At 30.9% G+C, this 24,939-nt stretch overlaps 2 protein-coding genes across 6 annotated transcripts in view; one reads left to right on the top strand and one right to left on the bottom strand.

The window, feature by feature from the left end:
- The first annotated feature begins 1,700 nt into the window (after nt 1-1,700).
- On the top strand, nt 1,701-7,254 carry LOC126855130 (protein glass-like). The gene is made up of 6 exons (XM_050602530.1): nt 1,701-2,538; nt 3,338-3,674; nt 3,912-4,199; nt 4,689-5,054; nt 5,459-5,626; nt 6,332-7,254. The coding sequence occupies exons 1-6, from the start codon at nt 2,475-2,477 to the stop codon at nt 6,495-6,497; spliced, it is 1,389 nt and encodes a 462-aa protein (XP_050458487.1). The 5' UTR covers nt 1,701-2,474; the 3' UTR covers nt 6,498-7,254.
- A 3,333-nt stretch (nt 7,255-10,587) lies between these two features.
- LOC126855127 (C-terminal-binding protein) overlaps nt 10,588-24,939 on the bottom strand; it is a 32,335-nt gene continuing 17,983 nt past the window's right edge. The window contains exons 1-8 of one of the 5 annotated variants that reach the window (XM_050602522.1): nt 22,689-22,988; nt 21,708-22,220; nt 19,498-19,785; nt 19,137-19,325; nt 18,221-18,310; nt 17,582-17,741; nt 16,890-17,067; nt 10,588-14,503 (exon numbers count right to left, since the gene is read on the bottom strand). In XM_050602522.1, the coding sequence (XP_050458479.1) occupies nt 14,035-14,503; nt 16,890-17,067; nt 17,582-17,741; nt 18,221-18,310; nt 19,137-19,325; nt 19,498-19,785; nt 21,708-21,905 (1,572 nt within the window). In that variant the 5' untranslated portion in view covers nt 21,906-22,220; nt 22,689-22,988 and the 3' untranslated portion in view covers nt 10,588-14,034. Of the gene's footprint in view, nt 14,962-16,889; nt 17,068-17,581; nt 17,742-18,220; nt 18,311-19,136; nt 19,326-19,497; nt 19,786-21,707; nt 22,221-22,688; nt 22,989-24,939 lie in introns of those variants that run through there. The other 4 variants (XM_050602523.1, XM_050602521.1, XM_050602524.1 and 1 more) reach the window with 4 other exon arrangements.

The following is a 24,939-nucleotide window of genomic DNA, read 5'->3' as shown; positions in this document are numbered from 1 at the left end:
ATCGGTTGGAAGAAGAAATAGCGAGGGAGAGAGAGAGAGAGAGACGAAAAACAGAGAGACCAGGGGAGGGAAAAAAAGGGATAGAGAGCAGTAGAGTGGGGTCGCGGATGGTACGTACGTAGTTAGTGAGTCGCTCTAAGGGGTGAGAGAATGGGTGGTGGATAGGTGGTAGATCGCTAGTTAGCCAAGAGACATTGACATGCCATCCCGCCAGCATGGCAGTTAGTGTCTCCAAAAGTGTCTCGCACGCCGTGGCGTTCAAATTTTATTTATTTATTCGAAAATGATTCTTAAGTGATTCAAAGTGAAAAATCACCTACAGTGTGATCGAATAATTCGTTAAAAAATAATTCGATTGCGAGTGATAATCAGCTGGAAGAACAAGTGATGATAAGAATAAGTTCTAATATCATTAAGAATGCAAAGATTATTGCAACGTGATTATGATACAAGATCAAATTAAAACTGTAATTAGAAGAATGCGAGAAAAATTGTAAAATAAACAAATATTAATTCAAAACATAACAGCAAATAATAAACGAGTTGATTTAGTTTAAACTGTAGGTATCTTAGATTTTTGTTTTCTCGTAAAAAAATGGCACGAATATTCAAAATATTGTAAAAAGAAGATAAGTTCCTTTCTTTTAAAACGTATGTATCACGATTGAAGTGTGTGTTATGTAGTTAATTTTTCACTTTGAAGAAACTCTATGCTACGTGGTGGAAGCGAGAGTGATTTTTCCGCGATGATTAAAACGGAATGCGAGACGGACTGTAAGAATTAAAAATTCCGAAGAATATACTGGCTGATGTAAAGGATCATATGGGAAGATGGAGGCATCGCGGTGTTGTGAATGGGAATATCCGACGACAGGTTTTCTGCAGAAGCCTCTAGCGGGGATTGGCAGGTCTTCCAAGCCATAAAGGTACGTCTATACGCGCGTAGCCAGCCGTATGCACGTGCATTTTCCTTCTTCATTCGGTCATTCATAAAAAGTCATTCATCGATTCATCTGCTTGATTTTCGCAGCCACTTCCCGGTCTTATAACAGTGCGTGTCGTGCCTATCGCATAAACTTATACATAAATGAATCGCTTCATACTAAAAGAGTATTTTATGCAAAACGAAATTTATAAAAAATTTGAGGAAAAACAATATTGCTTTATATTTAAGGATGAAAAGCTCGTGGAAATCAAACAAAAAAATCGATATATATCAAACAGTATTTTATATATATATATATATATATATTAGTAGTATAATATAAATATATATATTTAGTAATATATATATTGCTCAGTCTCCTAAATAAAAAATTAAAAAAATTTATTACAGATACTTCGAATTTTCAGAAAATTAAAGAGAGAGAGACAGATAGAGAAAATGACATTAGTATTTAAAAATAATTGTATAAGAAATTATAATTTGTTATATATATATATATATATATATATATATATATATATATATATATTTTAATTATTTTAATTATTATATACATATAATGTATATGATTTAATTCCCAACTTCTCGTAGACTTAAAAAAAATCATCAAGTACTTATCTCCAACAGAATCTCTTTGCATCATGCGTTTGATGAATTCGCATAATTAAACGTAATTAAAAGATTATTTTCCAATACGGAAATAATTATGTACATTGAAACAATCGCAAAGTTTCAGAGAGATTCTATCTCTTGAAGATAGAATCTTCAAGTTCCTCCTTATTTCTTCAAAAGATATCAAACGATATCAGACTTATCGAATCTATCTGATTTCCTCTCTCTCTCTCTCTTTCTTTATAATAAATTAATATCCTCAGAAAAAGATTGCAATATGATTTAATTAGTCATATTGTAATCAACGGCGTGTGAGCATCAATTTTCATAATAAAAAAAATTATTTAATCTTTTTTAATATTTTCGGAAAATATCAAACATTGCAACGATCAAAAAAATTTAGTCTTGAACTCACTTCGTCACTCTCGAACTTTTCTATTTACAAGTTCAACAATTTAATCAAAAGTTTTTTAATTTTGTAACGACCAATATTTTTGTGTAGCAATAAAATTTCTATTTTAAATTTTATTTTTCGAAAAATAACTAACTTTTATAAAAAATACATGATCTTCCGAATCAATCAAATTCTCCCATAAATTCTTCCATAATCCTCGCAATATGTTTGATAAAATTGATACGGCACGCCTTTAATGAAACAATCAAAATATACTTTAACCACACTCACTTTCACATCTACCTTGTGTAGCGGAAAAAAAAAACACACAACATCGATGGCGAACGGCGGTTCGCGGTGAAGCTGCGCGTCGTTACCAGGACGACCGGAGAGGGTTGGACCGACAGCAGCGCGTCTCCATAGAGAAAGAGAGGAGGCCGAGGGTTGCGAAGAGGAAGGGTGGACAGGCGGGCGCAGGGGTGTACATCCGGGGGATAGATCGCTGTCGGAAATTTCGCAGAGATGGAGTTTCTACAGAATCATCACGCGGTCAACACCTCCGAGTCGCCGTACACCCTCGGTACAGGTGAGATCCGGGGTTTGCAGCATCCCTAGACAAAGGGACGTTGAGGACGACGTGAGGAAGATAGTTTTGCACACAGTGAAAAAAATCAAAGCGGATTTAATTGCAACACATCTTTCGATCCGCGAATAGTTAAAATAGTTTGAAAATTGTACAAAATTAATATACAGTTGATCTTTTTATTTATTGTATCACTCTATATATAAAATGTCAAATATCATTTCAAAAGTATTAGTATTGTATCTGTTCTTATGTTCTCTTAAAATTATACACTTTCTGACGTTCAAATATTTTACAACGTTAAAAAGTGATGAATAATTCGCCGAAGTATGTGTCGATATTTGTATTCACAATTTAAAAAAAAAAAAAAATCACTTTAAATATCGAAAAATGTAAAGAAAATTAGCGTATTTGAATTCCAATATTATTACTCTGCATATTCTCTAGAACGAATCAATAATAGCTATTTCGAAAAACGATGTTTGACATTTATACAATTGAAAAATATCACAATGACATAAATCGGGGGAAGGGCGGCAGAAGAGGAGGATGAATGACACAAGTGTCAATATCGGGATTATTCTAATCAACTGACTCTGATGACATGATGGAATGTCATTTTTGTGTTCTGGAACACAGTTTGAAACATACCTGATATGCAGAATTTAGAAGCTTTCGTAAGATGGTTAAGTTTAACATTTTTAAAAATTATTTTTTAACGCTTTGACGTTTCTTAAACTAAATAGATAATAAACATTCGCACCAGTAAAGTTCAGTTTGGTTTTCCTGAATTTCCCTTTAGGTTCCGTCGGCAGCATCGAGGCGACCATCTCATCCAGCCTCTGTTCTGGACCGCTGGGCGTTCTCGCGGGCGACGACGCTCTATCAACCGACAATCAAAACGAGGAGGCAGCCGTCCTCGGTGCCGCTTTGCAGGGTACGCTGCGCTTACAGGATCTACAGAGCTCGCCGAATGACATCGGCGCCGATCAAGCCCAGCAACTTTCCACTTCCGGCCAGGCCGTAAGCGAATTCGGCGGCAGCTTTTGGGTCGACGACATGGCGGGTTTTCCTCTACCGCCGTTGGACCTGGATCCGCTGCCTCCCGGGCTCTTCAGCCCTTGTTCGGGAACGTACAAGTAAGCAGATCTGTTCTCTTTGTCCTTCTTCATATCTTTTTCTTTTCTTTCTTTTTTTCTTTTTCTCTTCTTCCTTTCAAATTCTTGATATGATGTTTGAAGGGATCTCTTGTTTTTAATTCATAATTTTCTCTCTCTCTCTCTCTCTCTCTCTCTCTCTCTCTCTTTTAGAATCTTGCTTTTATTAATCTACAAATCCGATGATTCGGAACCCATAAAATTCAAAGTTTCTTCCAGCTGGGGCTGTTCGCGCGGCGAATGCGTGCCAAGGGCCGGCAACGGCGCGAACGGCGAGGGCGTTGCCGATGTCCTTTTATCCTTGAAACACGCAGTGGTGCATCCTGGAAGTCCGACAGCTGGCTATTATCCTACCGGGGCTGGCTCTACCGCAGCCCATCACTACTCACAAGACTACGTGCAGAATCTAGGACCGTCGGTTCCGGGTCCGGGTCATTACGGTTCTGCATCCGCCATGTCCGTCAATGTCTCGATGAACATGACGATGAACATGAACATGCACTCTGGGTAAGAATTTTTTTCTTTTCTCTTCTTTTTTCGTTTTTCTTCTTTTTTTTTTCTTTTATATAAATGTTATTATATTGAAAAATCAATTAAAATGAAGATATATTTATTATATATTTATCTCCTGATAAATATTATAATAATATTATCTACTGATTTTATTCTAATTATTATCTACTATTTTTATAATATATAATATGCTCTTTCTCTCTCTTTTTCTTTCAAACTAATTAATATTCATACAAAATATATAAAAAATTAATTAAAAGATTTGCCTTGAATTTTCATTCTTAATATCGTCTTCAAAACCCTTATTCTTCAAGAATCTTAATCTTCATTATTCCTATAAAAATATTTCTCTCTTCCTATAGTAGTCACCATCTCGTTTTCTACATCCTCTTTAAAGAGAGAGTGCAGTTATTTAATCTTACCCCTACCTTTTGACATACATCTATATATATCTTCTATCTTTGTGCGCGTATATGTTTCTAGATACGAGCAAAGCTATTCGTCGGCTTGGGGTGTGGAACCTCTTTTAAGTCCCGCCCCTCAGTACGGCAATCCGGTGGAGGCGGCGGCGCAAACGACCGTAAGGGTGAATCAGGGCGCACCGGCCAATAGCGGCTTGATCGGCGGCCATTCCCATTCTCACCCCCAGCCACATCATGGTGGTGGCCGGCTGCAGCTCGGGGGTGAACACGCGATATGCATGGGTACGACAGGTCCGACCGCGACGGGCGGCGTCACCCCCGACGATAATGGCAGACCCAATCTGTGCAGGATATGCGGCAAGTCATATGCCAGACCTAGCACTCTCAAAACTCATCTGCGTACACATTCTGGGGAAAAGCCGTTCAGGTCGGTATCCTTGAACGGAATAGTAAACGGGACATCTAAAATTAAATTAAATTAGTTAAAATTTGTCAGAAAAAAAAAATCTATTTATCCTAGAATATTCAATTTTATTTAATTGTATTCATTTTAGGAAAAAATTACTCTAGTGACAGTATTAATAAAACACTGAAAAAATGATCTGTATTTTCTTCCCATATCGTGAGATTATTAAATTAGAAGAAAATATAAAAAGGAAAGGCTAATTGGGTGCGGAGAGAGCTCTAAGAACGGCGTCTGGGCTCTCCCCTCCTCCCCCCAATTAACCTTCCTCTTTTATATTTTCTTCTGATTTTATCCCGCTTATTATTATTATTTAATATTTTAAATTTAATATTTTTAATTAATATGAAACTTAATATTTTTTGAAGATGCCACGCGTGCTCGAAGGCGTTTAGCCAAGCGGCGAATCTGACTGCTCACGCGAGAACACACTCTGGGGAAAAACCATTTCGATGTCCAGTGTGTGACAGAAGATTTTCTCAAAGCAGCTCGGTGACTACGCATATGAGAACGCATTCGGGCGAACGACCCTATAGGTACGTATCCGAAATTAATTGTAAATTTTTCTAAATCGACCAAAGAACAAAAATCTCAACAAATTTCTACAAATAGTTATTTTATTAATTTTTTAATATATATATATATATATATATATATATATATATATATATATATCTTAATAATAAAATTTATAAAATATGTAACTAAGAATACCCTTAAACAGGATGTTTCCTAATAAGTATTGATGGATTTAGGATACAAAAGTAAAAAAAAAGTTCATATAAATATATATGTTTGATATATGTAACTCCAAAACAACGTCATATCGGATACATGTTATATGAATTTTTTTTCTTTTTTTTTTATGTCCTGAATCCATCACTTCAATACTTCCCAGTTATTATTAGGAAACATTGTATAATTTTCTATCAATCCAATTTTCTTTAAGGAATATTTTAACCGTTTAATTTTTTCACTAATTATTCATTATAATTTCCTATTATTATACAGGGTGTTTCAGGTCAGATCAATGAAATTTTAGGGTCTTATAACTTTTTAACGAAGTTATTTTCGGACTTATGTTTATTGGAACTTTTTTGTTTCAAATTCAATTTTCTATAAGACCCTTCATTGACTTGAATTCATTAACTCTGGTATACCCTATATATGTTAATTTTTTATGCTCTCTCATATCATTTAGAATGATTAATATTCTTTAACAATTACTCATTTTTTTCCAGATGTCGATTCTGCAAGAAGGCGTTCTCCGACAGCTCGACGCTCACCAAGCACCTGCGTATTCACTCCGGTGAGAAACCGTACCAGTGTAAGCTATGTCTGCTTAGATTTAGTCAGAGCGGTAATCTCAATAGGCATATGAGAGTTCACGGCGGTTCCCTGACGTGACACAGTCCTCGCGCATCAACACAGTCCACGATGATGATGATCGATGACAGCGGTGCTGCGCGCCAGTTTCCCAAATGCTGTCGTATACCTGTGATTCGATTAAGAACAAACTCGCCAGAAAAATAAAACATAAGGCGAGCGTGTCTCTCATTATAATATACATATACATATAATTTAATACTAGAATAATTAATTTTTATCAGTATAATTAATTGAAGAAAGAAGTTTCGATATCTCGTCTGTGTACTTTACAAAAAAATCATCGTGAATAAATGTACAGTAAACCAATTGTCTGCAGAAATTAACTGTGTTAATTGCATCAAATTTGTTTTATTGACATATGTTTTACTGACAGCTCTTGCATTGGACTGTGCTACAGATCTGTGCTTGATCTCGTCGTATTTTTCTGGCAAACTTTTATATATTTTTAGTACTAATCATCTCTCTACTGATATCATTGCGTACAACAAATGTATAAAATCTATAATCTTTCTGCCGAGAAAATTTGTAGCATCTTGCACAATTTGTATTGAATAGACTTAGCTATCTGGCATATAACTTTTCTGCATTTATGCCATCAAACTCGGCGAATTGTAAATTCCTAAAATTCGTAACAAAAAAAAAAATGTATAAAAATTTATACATTATTATGAAATTATGTAATGAAAATTACAACTAAATTATACACTAAATTATATATTGAACAGTATGTTTGTATGTGTGTAATTATAAAATTATTATTAGGAAATGAGATATATTCTCGAAATAAAATCGCGATCATACAAATCTTTGATAACTATGCCAGAAATTTTAAATATTATAAATAATATTACTCTTGACATACGATATTTAATATTTTTTGACATAATCAATTCTTTTAGATATATATTTGTTTTATTATCAACAATATTTCTCTCAGTTTTCTCAACATATTGCTTATCAAAAAATGCATAAAAAATTGCAATATTTATTTTTATAAATAACATTATTTCTTTTTAGTCATTTCATAAATACTACAAATATAATCTAATAAAATTCAAGTTTAATGGAGATATCAAATGATGATCACAAGTCAAACTGGGCAGAAACTTTCTCTCTCTCTCTCTCTCTCTTTTTCTTAAGATTAATGAAAGATTGTTTTACATGATTCTGATTGTTAACTCTAATTAATACTAGGCTCGTGCACTCTGTCTTACATGTATATTGGTTCAGGATGGGTGTAAAATAGGGTAATAGACTCGAGTGTGCAGCATATTTAACACAGCACACAGCAAGCAAAATTCCGTCGATATTATTGTACAAATATTGTATTTATTATAATTATTATTAATTATAATAATAATGTTGCTCGTTTTATCTCGACACCACCTTTTTTCAAATATTTATTCTATCGTCATCGAGTGTGTCAAGTGGCTCTTCTTCTTTTTTTTTTATGTTGTAGTTCGCTTCTCTTTTTTTTTTCTTTATGTATAATCGCAATGAACAAAGACATAGTTTTGGTGCCGTCGATTTTTACTTGTCGAGAAACGAAAAAACGAAAAACGAAATGAAAACAAAAAGAAGAAACAAATGTTACAGAATATCGTTTGATCTATCTATACAAGTATATTCGCATGAAAAGAACTCATTTAAAAACTAATTATTAATTAAAAGCAACATCTCTCTCTCTCTCTCTCTCTTTCTCTCTTTCTTTCTCTCCCTCTCTCTCGCTCGCTCATTTGTAATTCCACATTTTATATGTATTCCACAAGGATTATTTTTCTTCATGTGTTTCCTTCTTACAGAATTATCTCGAATAATCCTCATCTGCGTTTCAATTCACAAATCTCTCCGCATTTAAAACTATATATAAATGAGAACAATTTTCTCCGTAGTTTTCTTCTCAAGTAAATTATTTTCACTCTCTCGCTTTTTCTCTTTCTCTCTTACTTTCACTCACACTCACATTTTCTATATATATATACATATATATATATATATATATATATATATATATATATATATATTTATATTTATATATTTATATATATAATGACGTATTTATATTTTTGAAAAAAAAAAGAAATATGTATAATGTTTTTCTACGTTATGTCGATACGACTGCGCCATGACGAGCTGATTCTGTTCTCTCTTCTCTTCTTCTTTTAAGAAGTAATAAGATTTTTAATCTCGAGGACCATCTTGTCATGCTGTAGACGTATCTCATGTTTTTTATGTACGTAGTGTATTCAAAAATGTGTGTACATTTCTATCACGCGCTCTATGTATATGTATATGTATAAGTGTATTTGTGATGCTTTGTGTTTCTTCTCTCTCTCTCTCTCTCTCTCTCTCTCTCTCTCTCTCTCTCATACACACTCTTTTTCTCTCTCTCTCTCTCTTTCTCTCTGATTCTCATTGCTTGCTACGTTATTTCATGTTATTTTTCCTTCTGGTTTCTATAATCTCGGATTTTCTTTCTAGTCCAAATTGGAATGATTTTTCTTGCGTTTCTTCACTAGGAAAAGCAAAGGTTCTATCGCAACAATTTGCAAATTACATCTCAGACACACTTCCAAGAATACTAACTTCAGTCTATTTTTTTTTTCTTTCTTCTTAAATCAAATGATTTTTAACTCACCAAAGGCCATATTATATCATAAAGAATTTAATTTAAAAAAAAATTGTGTAATATTAAAAAATTTATAATAGACAGAAAAAAACTGTGATAAATTTTACAAAATTTAAATGTAAACAACTGTTATATATATATATAATTTTTATAAATTTTTTTTACAATCTTCGAATCACAGTAAATATTTTTTAGAAAATATATGCTTTTATTATATCAAAAATTTTAATTATATATATTGCATAATTTTCTTTCTGTCTTTTCCACGATTAACATTTAAATTTCATTAAATAATATTCGAAAAATTGGTAATTTATTATTTGTCAATAATGCGTTTAATCTAAAAAAATAATAAATTATGGGGAAATTTAATGGTGCGATTTTATTATTAAAATCACACATTAATTATTCAAAGAAAATTTTTAATTAATTTTTTTTTCACTAAATCGTATCAATAAAAAAAATAAAATTTATATATATATATATATATATATATATATATATATATATATATATAATTTTCTTTGAAAAAAGCCCTTAGTGAGTTAAATTACGAAGGCTATACTTCTTGTGACATATCAGCCGCTGAAAATTGAAAACAAAAATCATTTGCAACGTTCTCTGCAAATTCAATAATATATACATTTAATATCATTTTTTTATCACTTCATAATCTCTCTTAAAATTCTTCGCTAATTAGTATAAATTAATTATTATCTCACTATGTTTTTATAATAGTATCTATTCCATAATAAATTTTCAAAAAAATTGAAAAATTATTGAAATAAGAAATCGCAGAGATATGTTTCTCTGTAAAATAGATCATCTCCATAATATTCTTCCTTTTTATTTAATTATTGATGTCATTATATATATTATCATTTCTCCATAATTTATCTCAAAAAATTGTCCATTTCATTTTCCTTATTTTTTTGTCTCTTCTTAAATTCTTATCTTTTTCATAATTATATTCAAATGTTTTCAACATCGCAATTACTTCACTTAATCCAATAATCGTATTATAATTATAAATCGATAAAAAATCGTTTTTAGTATATACTATTTTTTTCCTCTTTCTCTTTCTTTCCTGCATTCTTTTTCTCTCAATTTTTCACTGCGTTTGCTGCCAATCTCGCTTTAAATCAATCAACCTCACTTATCAAAAGATGATCATTACAGTTGTTTTATCATAATACATATTTTTTATATTTTGCAAAAAATTCTATTATAGAAAGTAATGCTAATTATCGATGATTAACTAATTATAATATGAATTTCTGTCACGATAAAAGTACTGCATTATTCTGAAAACGCATCAAAACATTTGCTTAAAATAAATTGTTACATATGTTACGGATACTTTGCAAAATTTGTTTTGACATCCTAATCATCTTCTGTGTTCGTGTAGTATTTTCATAATTTAAAGTACACTTTTTCGTTTCAATATATAATTTAGCTTAGAGAATCATCTCTATTCTAAAAAAAAAAAAAATTATATTTCTAAAAAATCGCTGGATCGTTTGATATTTCACAGAGAATTATCGTTATATAATTATTGTTATATAATTATTTATCAAAAAATTGAAAACGAAAACAACACGTGCGAATCCAAATACAGTGTGACAAATTTAATGACTCGGTAAGAATATCGAAATATTTGTATAATTAGCGCTCTTCAATTATTAAAACTAGGGTAAATAATTGTGCAGGGAAAGAATTTGTTTTCGTTTCTTTTTTATTCATTAAGCAAATATACTGAGATGTAAAATATTCAATATGATACACAACTATTCGAAATAAACATAATGATAGGAATATTATAGTGTAAGACGTATCGCGACATACAATCAAGGATAAGACAAAAAAATGAAAAGAATCGATTTTAAGAAATTAGGACGTTGCGATATTTCTTCCTAAATCAAAAATATTAAGGAAATTGCTTAAGAAATTAAGAGAATCGCTCATTAATATCTAACAAGATAAAAATCAAAAGACGTATCTTGATGAAAGTAATTAATACATATCAACTACATATAATAATAATCAAATTTATACGGCAATGAAACTAAACATAATATCGCGTACAATACTTTATATTTTTTGCAACACTCATTTTCGTGAATAAAGCCCTTCTTTTTTTTTGTTTTACAAAAAAGGAAGAACTGCTTAATTTGCTTAACATTCGTACTAAACCCTTTCAATTATAATTATTATTAATTCTTAAGATCATGATCCTAAAGATCATTATCTAAATATCAATGACTTTCATTCATGAATAAGTTTCTTTCATGTATGTTCGTTTCAATCGCGCTTTTCCTGCACTATGTCATCATTCACTTTCTTTTAGTATATTTATTACAAGTTGATTCAACTTGCGCGCACAAATTATATATATAAATGCATTATATTAGGTTGATTAAAAATTTGATTTGTTTCTTTCTACTATGAGAAAAAAAAATAAAATTAAAAAATAAAATTTAGCAAAAAGTAAATTATCTTTTTCTCTTGATCACAATCTGATATTATTATATCAATGGCAAACTATTTTCTGCTTTACTTTTCTTTGAAAAGAAATAGAAAATAGAAATATTTAATTACTAATTTAATGTAATTAAATTATAACAAAAACAAATATTTCTTTATACATGTGTACTAATGATAGTACAGTTGAATGTACATACATATATATTATTGTATATTATATATTTAAAAAAATATGTTTTCCATCAAATTTTCATTATGTTCACTACTATAGAATCAATAAATTATACAGAATCATTAATTATTCACTTTTGTGTGTATGTGTATCATGGATATTTTAGATTGATAAAAAGATTTATTCATTTTTGCTTTAAAAAAATATCTTGATTTAAAAATTTTTTAAATTTGATATTAATATATTACATGTTTTATATAGAATTATCTTATTCAGAGTTATATAAAAATAGGAATTGTTTTATTTAGAATCAACAAAGAAAAAAAATTTTTTTAATGATTTCAGCAAGATTTGCGTATATGGGAAAGTTTTTTTCTTTTTTATTAATCAACCCAATATATTTTACATTGTGTTGTGTTGTATCGAATATACATTTGCAAATCTTAATATTTATCTCTCTTCTGTTTAATTAATAGTATTTCTATAGAACCTGATTAAACTTTATTTATTGTAAAATTTAGATATTATTTTCTAAATTTCTTGTGTAAAAAGGAAAAAAGTGCGAGAAAAAGCGCAGCTAAACCAAACAAATCTATGTTGTATAAAATTACCAGAAACTGGAAGATAGATCGCGAGATAGACCGACTGTCTTCATTATACTGTCATCATTATGCTCTGTCCAACTGTATTTGGTTTAATCGCAAAAATTACATCAAAATGCATTCCATCCGTGCGGCTCTATAAATGTAAAAATGCGAGCAGAAAATCACATATATGCACAAGTAGACTGCAACTTTCACGTTCATATTCTTTTTCTCTCTTTCTCGAGCGCGCGCGCGCGCTCATTCTTTTCTGTTTCACACATACCCCCACATATACACACGCACATTTTGCTTCTATCATTCTTTTATTTTTTTCTCACTCTTTCTTTTTTTATAATCAATTTGATTGAATGCATTAGTGCGCACTGATGCCTTAAAACCTGCTAACTTATATAAACTAGGCAAAGGCATGAATATAAGAGCCTTGATCAATAACATGATCAATATATATTCCATTTTTAATTTTGACTTCAATATATATATTAATCTTTGCTGTTAGAAATATAAAAGTGAAATTTCTAAAGTGTATAATCAATTATTCTTTAAGAATTTACTAAATATTTATACACTTCATATAAGCCTTACGAGAACACTGTATAAATATTTTTTGGCAATATAAATTAATAATTAGAAAAATATTTAATTTTATGTTCAATTTTAAGATTTCCTGCTGCTTTATGACATTATTTTATACAATTATGAAAATAATAAATGAAGAAAAGATAGTCAAAATTTCATTTCAATTTTGTATTTATTGGTAATTTCAAAACAGTTTTCTCGTATATCGCAAAAAAAGATTAATATAAATATATTTTTATCGGTCTTAAAATATTAATATTAATATATTAATATATTAATATATTAACATTAATGGATTATTAATTTGTAATGAATAATTACTAATTATAATATAATATTAATTATAATTTGATAAAATGTTAATAATAGAAGATCCTATTTTTCTCGTCAAGTTATATTAATAACTACGTATATTCCGTCAATGTTATGATAACTTGTGGTAAAAAGCATCTAACCCAATTTGACGACTTATGTATACATACATCTTTATTCCAATTTGTATACAAAAGTTTATGTAAAGTTATGTATAAACTTGTATCATTTTTGTACAACTCGTTACGCAAAAGTTTATGTATGTATCTCTACATCAATTGATCTACGAATCTTTATGTAGCAATTTATATTCAAGCCTTTAATACACACCAGAGCGCGCACTAATATTCAATAAAATTCATCTATTTCTCCCATTCATACTTTCTTGCTCTCTGTTCTTCTCGTCTACTTCTTATGTCATTCTCTCTCAAGCACAGATCTCCCTCTAGAGTTTCTCGGAAGAAGTGGAGCGGACAGATTTTATGGGGCAGTCGTATCGGCCGTTCTTTCGCCATCATTATTCCCATCGCTGGAGAAGAAGTAACAGCAATTACTTCCAGTTAGCTTATTAACTGATTCAATCTAATCATCAAGGGGATAAAATTAAGGGTGGTGTAGTGCTGTGCTGATGTAGTAGTTGCAGCTCGAGTTTAGTGTGTGACTTGGGGGCGGGGGTATAAAGGGGCAGAAAAAGGGGGCTAAAAGGTAGATAATGGGGGAAGGGCTGAGTGGTTCGTTCACGTTATCAGAGGGTCGTTATTATTATATTATTCAAGGTCAACGGGGGCTCGGGGCGGGCGGGCTCGGCCGGGGATCGGGCTCGCTCACTATGCTGTGTGGTAGACCGGGCAGTCCGGCGGTGGGGGCCCCGGCCGCGGGACCGCCGCCGCCAGGCCCGCCGGCGGCGGCCGCACCCACCACGCCCGCGGCAGACGGGGGTCCGCCGCCGCCGACCGCAGCGGGGGGGCCCTGCGGCCCTGCGGGCCCGCTGCTCGCACCTCCCGCGCCGCCGGCCCCGCCGCCCGCGGCCCCCGTCACCGTTACGGCAGACGAGGACGAGGAGTTGGGCCCGCCGATTCCGCTGCCCCCGCCCCCTCCAACACCGGCCCCGCCGCTACCTCCGCCACCGCCGGCACCAGGCACCGGGGGTGGGGGCGCAGTATCGTGAGGAGTCGTCGAATGCGCTGTCTGTTGAACCGGCAGCGCCCCCGCATAGTATCCGCCGTTGATGCCCTCGGAGTAACTGCTGAAGAAAAGAGAAAGCGAAAAACAACATCATGGGCGAGACCTTGAAAATTTCGCGCGCCACTTTTTTTCAGTACTTATGTAGTAGAGTAGCTTTTATTTGTAGTGTGTAGAGTAGCTTCCAATTTTCTTTTTCTTTTTGACTCTGTGTGTGACTTTTCATTACGCTCTAAGTGGCGCTCTAGGTGTGCTCTAGGTAGAGTAGCAATCGTTCCTCGCCAACGAGAACAGGAACGCGAGAACGCACACACAGGTCATCAAGATTCCCGAGAACGGAATCGTCTTTTTCTTTGTCTCTTTCTTTCGTTTCATTTTCTATATAAGTCTCGTCTAAGCGCTTAGTCTTTATACTCTATACACACACGCATCGAGAGATTTTGTCACGCTCGAGTTTCACGATCGCTTTCGGACTTTCACTCGGAAGAGAAGAGAAGTTAACATCTGCTCGAAAAGCCGTTTCTGAAAATTACCAGAGATACAGTGTTACTCATATCACGAAATTGATCTAATAATATTTTAAGAATTTTTCCGTTAAATTTTAGTTAAGGTTTCTGGCTCCTCTTTCCTTGTTGTTACAATCGCCATCTTAGACAATTCAACTGGATATTTCAACGTTTAATATTCTTCTTTCAGCAATTTTAAAAATTTTTATTACGATTTTTCCTTATTAAAAAAAAAAAATTATTTTTTTCTATTCTCTACAAAGAAGAAAAAGTGTATCCTTTTTTAAAATATTTTTATCATTTTTCTGAAATTCTTTCATTATTTTGCTAGTACTGTGTGAAAATTGTTTTAATAAAAGATATAAAAAAATTTTGGAAGAAATGGACCTTATATTTTTATATAAATAATTTTAAATCTTTTTTTTCTTTTCAATAAATGTGTTTTTCATAACTTTATTTTAAGCATAATTTTAGTTTCTTTAAATTATAATATAAATTTAAGATAGTTTAGAATTTAGAATGTCACTTTTTAAAATTTTCAAAAATAAACAAATGATGATAAACCAAAAAACCCATTAGCTTATAAAATTATCCGTCTTATCCATTTTCTTTCTTTTTCTCATCATGTTTATTTATTTATTTTTTTTTAGTTTTTAAAGCCTTTTGATATATCTTTAATTTTAATTTTAATTTTTAATTTCATTTATTCCATTTTTCCAATAATATATTTTATATCTTCTTATTATATATGATAGTAATAATAAATAGTATAAAATATTATAAAAATAATATAAAAAGATTCTCGCTCTCTTCAATCAGTCTTAAGGTATTATGACATCATAACCCAATATAATAAGTTATATGTTCTGAGATTAGCGCCATATACACGCAATTCGTGTCTTGATTTTTTAGAAAGAGCAGAGAGTATATCATATATATATATATATATATAGATATATACAAATCAGCACTTGTCAGGAAGATTATGAAGTCAGAAGCAACAAATCATAAATTATTTTTCTCGCTAATACGAATCAAAGTAAATTAGTTTCACAGCCATTCGTCTTTAAGAATATAAATTTTAATATTATAAATAAATTGAGAATATAAATTAAAATACACATACAAAAACTCTCTTTTTAATTGGTATTCTCTAATAAATCTATGTACGCGTGTTTTAATGAATGTTTTTTCATGAAGATAAACATTTTTTACAATAGTCGAAAATTGATCTATTGATATACGAACATAAATACGAACCAAAGCCTTTGATTAATTAAGAATCATAAAAAAAGAACTAATTTAATTCGACGCATAGTGCGAGAAAAAAAATTCATGCAATTTTTTTGATGTCAAAACTTAAAATGGCGCTGCAGTGAGGGACCAGGAGCCTTAATACAATAAGAAGGAGGGAGAAGAGAGCAGGCATATGTATAAAAACAAATTTTTACAGTTCGCGTTATCAGAAAAAATATATAAATGATACATTCTTAGTACATTTTTATAGCTTACGCTATAGAAAGATACAAATAATATATTTCTAAAATGTACAATACGAATCTTTATAGATAATTTTTTACATAAATTTGATCAATTTCGTGACAGTCACTGTATCCCTTTTCCCCCGGTGATTTGCAATCAAAGAAAAAAGAAGAGAGAGGAATGTAAACATCGTATATAAATGTAATATACTGTGTCAATATAACTGCATATATATATATATATATATATATATATATATATATATATATATATGCATACATATATATACATATATACATATATATATATATGTATTTAAATATCCGTCTACGTCTTTTTTTTTCATTCAACAAATCGTGAAGACAGACTTCTTTTTTTTTTAATTATTTTTCGAACTCTGAGAATCGCGAGAGGCAGGGGGAGACAGGCAGACAGAGCCTGGCTGGGGAAGAGGGCGCTTACCCAGTCGAGGAAAGGAAGTATTCCTTGTTCACGCAGTTGCGCAGGCAGTCGGGTATGCGGCCGACGATCGCCCGTCGTATCTCGCTCGCGGCCATCTCGCGTAACTCGGTGCAGCTTGCATCACTATAGAAGGCGGCATGTGGGGTGCACAGTAAATTGGGCGCATCTTTCAATGGACCTGTACAATATACATTGCAAAATCGACGATCAAGAAAATCAAAAGCAACGCAAATATGATTTAATGACGTCCGATATTTTTTCAGAAGACGTATATAATATAGAAAAATGAGATTAAAAAAACTGGTACTTTTCTTATATAATATATATAAGTCATGAATAATTCTATATAGAATGTAATATATAATAGACAATCTTCCGTGATTCTGTGTATTGAATATAAGATATAAATAATAAAATTGCATAGAAACTTAGATTAATTTAATCTATTCTTACTAATATTTTTATTAATTATATATACATATAGAATTGCCAGAAAAATTATATAAAATTATTTTTACCATAAAATATACGTCTTCATTATGACTGCTTCTCTTTTTCTTATTTCTTTCTCTTATGTCACTACTATCTTTTTTTTTCTTTTATTTTTTTTTCTTTAAGCCATGAAGGAAGTTTGGAAAGGTAACAAATAGTCAGTTGAGACGGAGTTAGGCACCGGGACAGATAAGACTCACACTGATTCGCGGACTGACCCTGAAAGACGTTGTATGGCTCGTTTTCATGAACATCTAACGCCGCCGCGCGAATTCGACCTTGTTTGAGCGCTGCAGCAAGCGCATCGTCGTCTACCAGACCACCTCGCGCTGTATTGACTAAAAATGCTCCAGGTCTCATCTACAAACAATAAATACAAACATGTTTTTTTCCTCATAAAATAGTTAACTTATATTATCATTTTTACTTTATTATATATGCCACAAAAGTTATAATTATTAATGTTTTTTAACTAATTCAAATAAAATAAATAAATTTCGATAATATATTCCCACAGATTTATTAGTTTCGCAGTAAATAATAATGTATAAATTAAATTATACATTATCGTATCTCTGAATATAATGTCAAAAATATGTACTGATAAACTAGTAACAATTAATAAATAATGAATAATCTTTTAAAAATGCTGTGTCTTTGTAATACAAATTATTTTCCTTTTATAATATAATAAAATTGATTTGTAAAATCGATTAAATTGTACTATAAAGTCTCTAAATATCGAGTTTATATAAATATTCCTTATAATTTTATAGATACATTCACATATACATATATAAATATAGTATATATATGTGCGGGTGTGCGCGTGTACATACCTGTTTGATAGTATATTCGTTTATTAGATGGTGATTGTGTTCGTTCAAGGTACAGTGTAGAGATACACAATCTGATTGAAATAGCAAATCCTATAATAAAAAATAATTTTGGTTAAAAAATGAAAAATAATTATCAAAAATTTTCAAAAATTTTCAGTTTGTTACATATATAATCAATTATAAAATTTTTTAAATATATTCTGATTAAATATAAGAATAAATATATAATTTTTCTCTTCGACATATAAAGTTTCAATTTATATTAAAATATTGCAGTAAGAAATTTAACTTACTTTTACATATATAATAAAATTGATTTAAAATTAATTTCTTTTAATAATAACATCAAAATAAATTAATTGCTAACCATTAATATCCAAGAACTTTACATTTTATGTGTAGAATAAAAATTTATTATTCATCACAATATTATACGAAAAAAATTTATATTGAAAATTATCATTTTGAAATAAAAATATAATAGTTAAACTTAATTTCTAGAATAGCAATTTAGGCTGAATATAAAATAGATTAAATTTTTATTGACATATATATACAAACGCTATTATTAACCCTCTATGGGCCCGTGTAACTTTCAGGTCACATTTCAATTTATCGATATTTTACCAAATAATTATGCGAACATTATAGGCCGCATGACTTGAAAGTCACATAGTGAATATTTAAAACAATTTAAATATTTAAAACAAATTTTTTTTTAATTTAAAACAAAATTTATTTAAATTTAATTAACATCAGGACAGGATTTAAAACAAAAATTCGGCCCATAGAGGGTTAAATATTACATTATATCATTATATTTAAAAATTTATACTTCCAAATCGATCTAACAGTTGAGACAATAATTAAAGTCTTTTATAATTATAGCTTCATAATAAATGTAAAGTGTACAAACCTGTAATGTGTAAACCCTGGTGAGACCTAACGATTTCTCGATGCCGTCTGGCAAATAAGGATCATAGAAGATGACAGTAAAGCCAAAAGCTTTGGCACGCAACGCAACAGCAGAACCGATCCTACCTAGGCCTACAATACCTAGTGTGTCACCCCGTATCCTTGCGCAACCAGTTGCTGCTTCTCTCACCTGAAACACATGCAAAACATGACAAAAGATTTATAACATACAGAAAATTATCCAACAATTTTAAAGCTCTCTAGTAGATCTTTCACTTTTAAATAATAATAATATATATTTTCAACAAAAATAATATAATTCTAATATAATGATAGTAGCTAAAAGTAAAATAAAAGTTTACTTGTTCTGGTCCTGTGAACTTTTTTCCCTCGCGCACCATATTCGCAAGCCAGTAAGTGCGTCGATAAAGATTTAGTATAAGACAAAGAGTTGTATCGGCCACTTCTTCAACGCCATAGCCAGGCACATTACACACCGCAATGCCGAGCTCGCCGGCTGCTTTAACATCGATGTTATCCACGCCGGAACCAATCCGAACGATAATTCGCAGCGTCTTGAACTTTTCCAAATCCTCCTTTGTCAAAATTATCGTGTGCCACATCAGTGCACCTACGGCTTCATTTAATACCTATATGAAAATCATCATACATATTAATTATATATCAATTTTCGTAGTATTTCTTTTAATTATTGCACCAAACATATATTAAATATATATTATATTAAAATAAAAAAAATTATATACATACATACATACATACATACATACATACATACATACATACATACGTACATACATACATACATACATACATACGTACATACATACGTACATACGTACATACGTACATACGTACATACATACATACATACATACATACATACATACATACATACATACGTACGTACATACATACGTACGTACGTACGTACGTACATACATACATACATACATACATACATACATACATACATACATACATACATACATACATACATACATACATACATACATACATACATACATACATACATACATACATACATACATACATACATACATACATACATACATACATACATACATACATATATTACATACAAATTCAAAAAATATATAATAATATTAAACGTAAAAAATTTTAGATATAAAATAGAGATATAAACAAAATAAATTTAGATACTGTATGAATTAATCCTTGTGATCCAATTATCCAAAGGAGCTTTGAAAGTTTCAATATTTTATTGAATGTGTAAATCTAGTGTTGTCAATGATAAAAAACTTTATTAAATTAAATTTATTAAATTTTATTTTATTAATTAGATGGATTATCTTCTTTTAATTTCGTTATATATTTCTCCCTATAATATTCTTATTATCACTGTTGATTTGTCTTTGTTCAATTATTAACGCTATGGTATATGTGTTATTTTTTTGTATATGACAACACTTAATATATACATCTTTAATATATACATTATGTATACATCCAACAGCTGTTTTTAAAATATCAATATATCTCGTCAATTTTAATATAATATTTTACAAAATATGTTACACAGAATTTTATATTCTCAAGATATATTTTCTGTGTGCCTTATAAATTTCCAAACACAATAAAAACACAAGAAAAAAAATTTTATGATGATAAAAATGCTAATTTTGATTCTTATTCTTATTGTTCACAATAAATTATAACATTATTTCTTTTTTAATAAAGAAATTTTTCAGATATAAACATCAATTATTATAAACTCGTGCATGCAAAGTAAACCGTCAACGTCATGCAAGAATCTGTAAAATCTAAAATAATTGAAATGTAAATTGCATACAAATATAAATTGATACATTGTGTAAAAATCTTTTTTTAAATTAGAAAAATAAAGAAACAAAGATCAATATTTCAAAAATTTAGAATTCTATTCCAATTATATATAATAAAGAGAAAAGAAATATATGAGCCAAATGCCTTGTTGTTAAAGCAAGCTGTTGAGTTTCTTTTATTTACATCATATTTATCACATGCAAAGATTGGTAAAAATCTAAATAAAAATTGTGAAATATTTTTAAATTAATATTAAATCCTTGTGCTCTTGTATATACAAAGATTTACAGAGATAGATTCATCTCGACAAGAACATATTATGACTCTATTAAAATGTCACTTCTTTTATTCATCAAATAAGTACAGTAGTAGTATTTAATGTAGTATTTAATGTAAATAAAAACATCAGAATATAAATATTAGAAGATATATAGAATATTTCATAAATTCATAAAACTTTCAAACCAAATAGTTACAGAAAACTTTTAAACAATATTTGTGACACAACAATACTGACAAAAATCTTGTAACAAAGTTTGTTTCGAGTTCAATTAATCTTTGTAATATTCTATGTCTTGTACTAATAATGCTAATTTTAATATTTCAATATTTTAATATATCTGTCTTATGTAAAATTATCATATATAATATCAACTTTTTAGATATTGTAATATTCTAATAAGAGTTTAATTTTAACGAAATTTTAATGTACATTTCTGATTACCTTCTCATGTATCTCTGAAGTAGACTGCGCATCACAAAAGGCAACAGTCGCAACATCCTTGAGAATGGGCATCTCAATGGAGCAATCGCGACCATCGAGAAGTGCAACCAGTGGTCGTGTCTGAATCGGTCCGTTGGCGATCGGACCCCTCAAGTTCTCCATACGAGGGCGTTTGGGCATCATCTTCCGTTTGTCCATCGGTCAGCAGACCGCCCCCCCTATTTTTATTGTTTTCACTGTGCGCTCTCAGTGTCACTAGAAAGAAAAATTACGACCGCTGCCCTCCCCCTGCCACTCTCCCTCCAACAACGGTAGAAGATGACAGTATCTATTTATCAACAAGACACTCGCAGCGGAGGTGCCTCTTCTAGTCCAACTAGTACAATGTTTCAGCACTCCCTTTGTTTTTTCGGCTTTGTCACACAAACTGCTTTTGCAACACTGACTTCTGGTCGATCTTCGAGCAAGAACTGCCAAATCTCCAATGCATCACGGCTCAATAAACACCGTCTCCTGAAATTTATACAAAACAAAAAATAAATTTTATAATATATATATATACATATATATATATATTTATATTATATTTATAATATAGAATTGAGTTGCAATTTCTGTTTTATTTTATCTGTCATATTATAATTATATATTGCATAATTTATCAAACTCATTTCGTTATCATCAATCAATTATATGTCTCTACAAGACATAAATCTCTGTCACATAATATTACGTACACATCATTTTGCACAATAATGGTAATTTACACATTTAGAAGGAATATGTTATATTCTACACTAGTCTATCATATTATGTACCATTCGAGATAAAAAAAAAAAATTAATTTTCGATAACAAAAATAAAAATTGCGAGAGACGATCTAAACGATACGAGGTCACAGAGAAGGCAATCAGCATTCGGTCAAACGGCGTGCTCGAGTCGTTTGCCACCGCCGCTTCGCTTTGCGACTTTTTAGGTTACCTTGAAATGCGCCGGCTTAACCTGCGCAATACAATAGCGCGTTGGCTTGCTGTGGCTGGCTGGCCGACACCGAATATCAGACTGCCTCCGGATCCCGAGCACGGCGACGAAGGGGACGTGGTTTACGTTACAAGAGTGATTGTCGGGGAAAGAAATGAGAATCGAAACGGAAAAGGGATCCGAGGAGCGAATTGCGAACGGCAATCCAGAGAGAGGAAGGCGTTCTCGCACAGATGCGGCACGAAACGACATGGAACGGAACGGAACGGAACGGAATGGAACGGGACGGCACGCCACAGCGGCGCTCGAGGGCGCTGGGGCTGATGTTTTCGGCGACGTTAATAGCGAGGGCACTCTCCTTCTCTCTCGCGACCACGCGCGGACTCGTTTCCAACCCGTTTTCGGCGGCGGCGGAGACGAAGCCGATTGAAAACCAGTCATTATTAATGTCCGCGTTCGCGATAGTGTTGCACTTTCTATACATCCTTTATTCCTCGCGGTTTCTCTTCACCGCGTTAAATATGGGACTTTTCTAGCAAGAAGACACAGATAGATGTCACGCAATTGGCTATTGAAGAATTTTTAAAGACCCTTAAATTTATCTCTATTTGACAGCTAATCATATGATATTGTGTTTACCTGTGCTTCGTGCTAGAAAGCTTCCTATGTTAGAAAAATGCAAGAGAATGCGTGTATAAAAGTGTCGACCAATTATCTATGTGTGCCACTTTCGCGATATTTTATGATTGAATGTACAATGTGTCTCAATATTCTACATATATCGAAAAATCGTTGTTAAAATTATAAAATCGTATATTTACCTTAGTTAATTTATTGTTGTAGTCCATCTATTTTTTTATTCTCATTTTTGATCATTTGTACGTGTCAAATATTGAAAGATGTCAAAATATTAATGAGAGTGACGTTTATTATATCGAACAATGTACAATAATTAAATTCTTGATTAATTTTATTTTTTATGAATAATTAAATCTTTATTAGGATTATATATATATATATATATATATATGTATGTATGTATGTATATATCACTGAGCTATTACAAATAATAATTCACAATTATTCAAATATATTTGTTATATATTTAAGAGAGCTGATAAATATATTAGTTATATTTTATTAAATTACTTTATCAATTACTACAAAGTCAAAAGAATAATGAGTTGTATAGAAACATAAAGATATTTTTCAAATTATGAGCTAAAGAAAGCGAAAAAACAATTAACGGAACTTTGACAAAGATTCACAGATATGACAGACTGGCCCTCGGTTTTATTAAAGTTGAGCTATCATAGTCTTTGAGTACTAGTAATTTTGGCTTTATTACCTTTAGTTTACTAAAATGCATTTTTACACTATTAACTTCAACTCTACAATTTTATTATCCTTAATTAGGCATTTCATTCAGTTAGGCTTTTTAGATAGTTTTATTACAAATTATAATTTTAATTTCAAATTATAATTTTAATTTTCGCTTTATTAAGCCTTGGTTTCTGTAATTTTCAACTTTAACTCTAGTTTCAACTTTAATTATACTTTTACTTTTATAGCTTATGCTTTGCTACTTCTATTTCTTATCGTCTTAATGTTTTTAATTATAATAATTACTAAAAAATGATACAAAACAGTATCAATTAATAATATGCAATTTTATATATGCTTTAATTGATAGTACATATCAGTTTTTTTCCCATCTGCCTTCTTGTGCTGGAAAACTTATTAAAAATACAGGTTGTTCCAGATCAAGTCAATGAAACCTGTCTTACAAGAAATTAAATTTGGAATAAAAAAAATTCCGATAAACATAAGTCCGGAAACGCTTCGTTAAAAAGTTATAGCTAATAAACTCTCTGTAAATAATTAGTTATGATTAAAATTTAATAAGAATATTTTTATATTTGCATTACAAATGTAATGTTTACGCAAAGACCATCAGAGTTTTTTTTCTCAAGTTTCTGCTTTTTTCCGTTGTTTTGAGTTTATTTTCTTTTGAACGTCTTATCAGAATTAAATGAAATTGATCTCACTTAGTTTGTTATTTGATTATCTAGATTTATATCGCTTTACTTTTTTCAAGTAAAGGGTTTTAAAACTATTTTTAAAAAGCATTTAAAAATGTGATCTTTCGAAGCTTATTAGCTATATCTTAACGAAGCGTTTCCGGATGTTTTTATAGGAACCTTTTCATTTCATATTTAATTTCCCATAAGATTCTAAAGTTTCATTGATC

This window comes from Cataglyphis hispanica, chromosome 15 (genome assembly GCF_021464435.1).
Source record: "Cataglyphis hispanica isolate Lineage 1 chromosome 15, ULB_Chis1_1.0, whole genome shotgun sequence".
Lineage (NCBI taxonomy): Eukaryota > Metazoa > Arthropoda > Insecta > Hymenoptera > Formicidae > Cataglyphis > Cataglyphis hispanica.
Note: the sequence above shows the minus strand (reverse complement) of the source record. Positions and strands in the feature narration are given on the sequence as shown.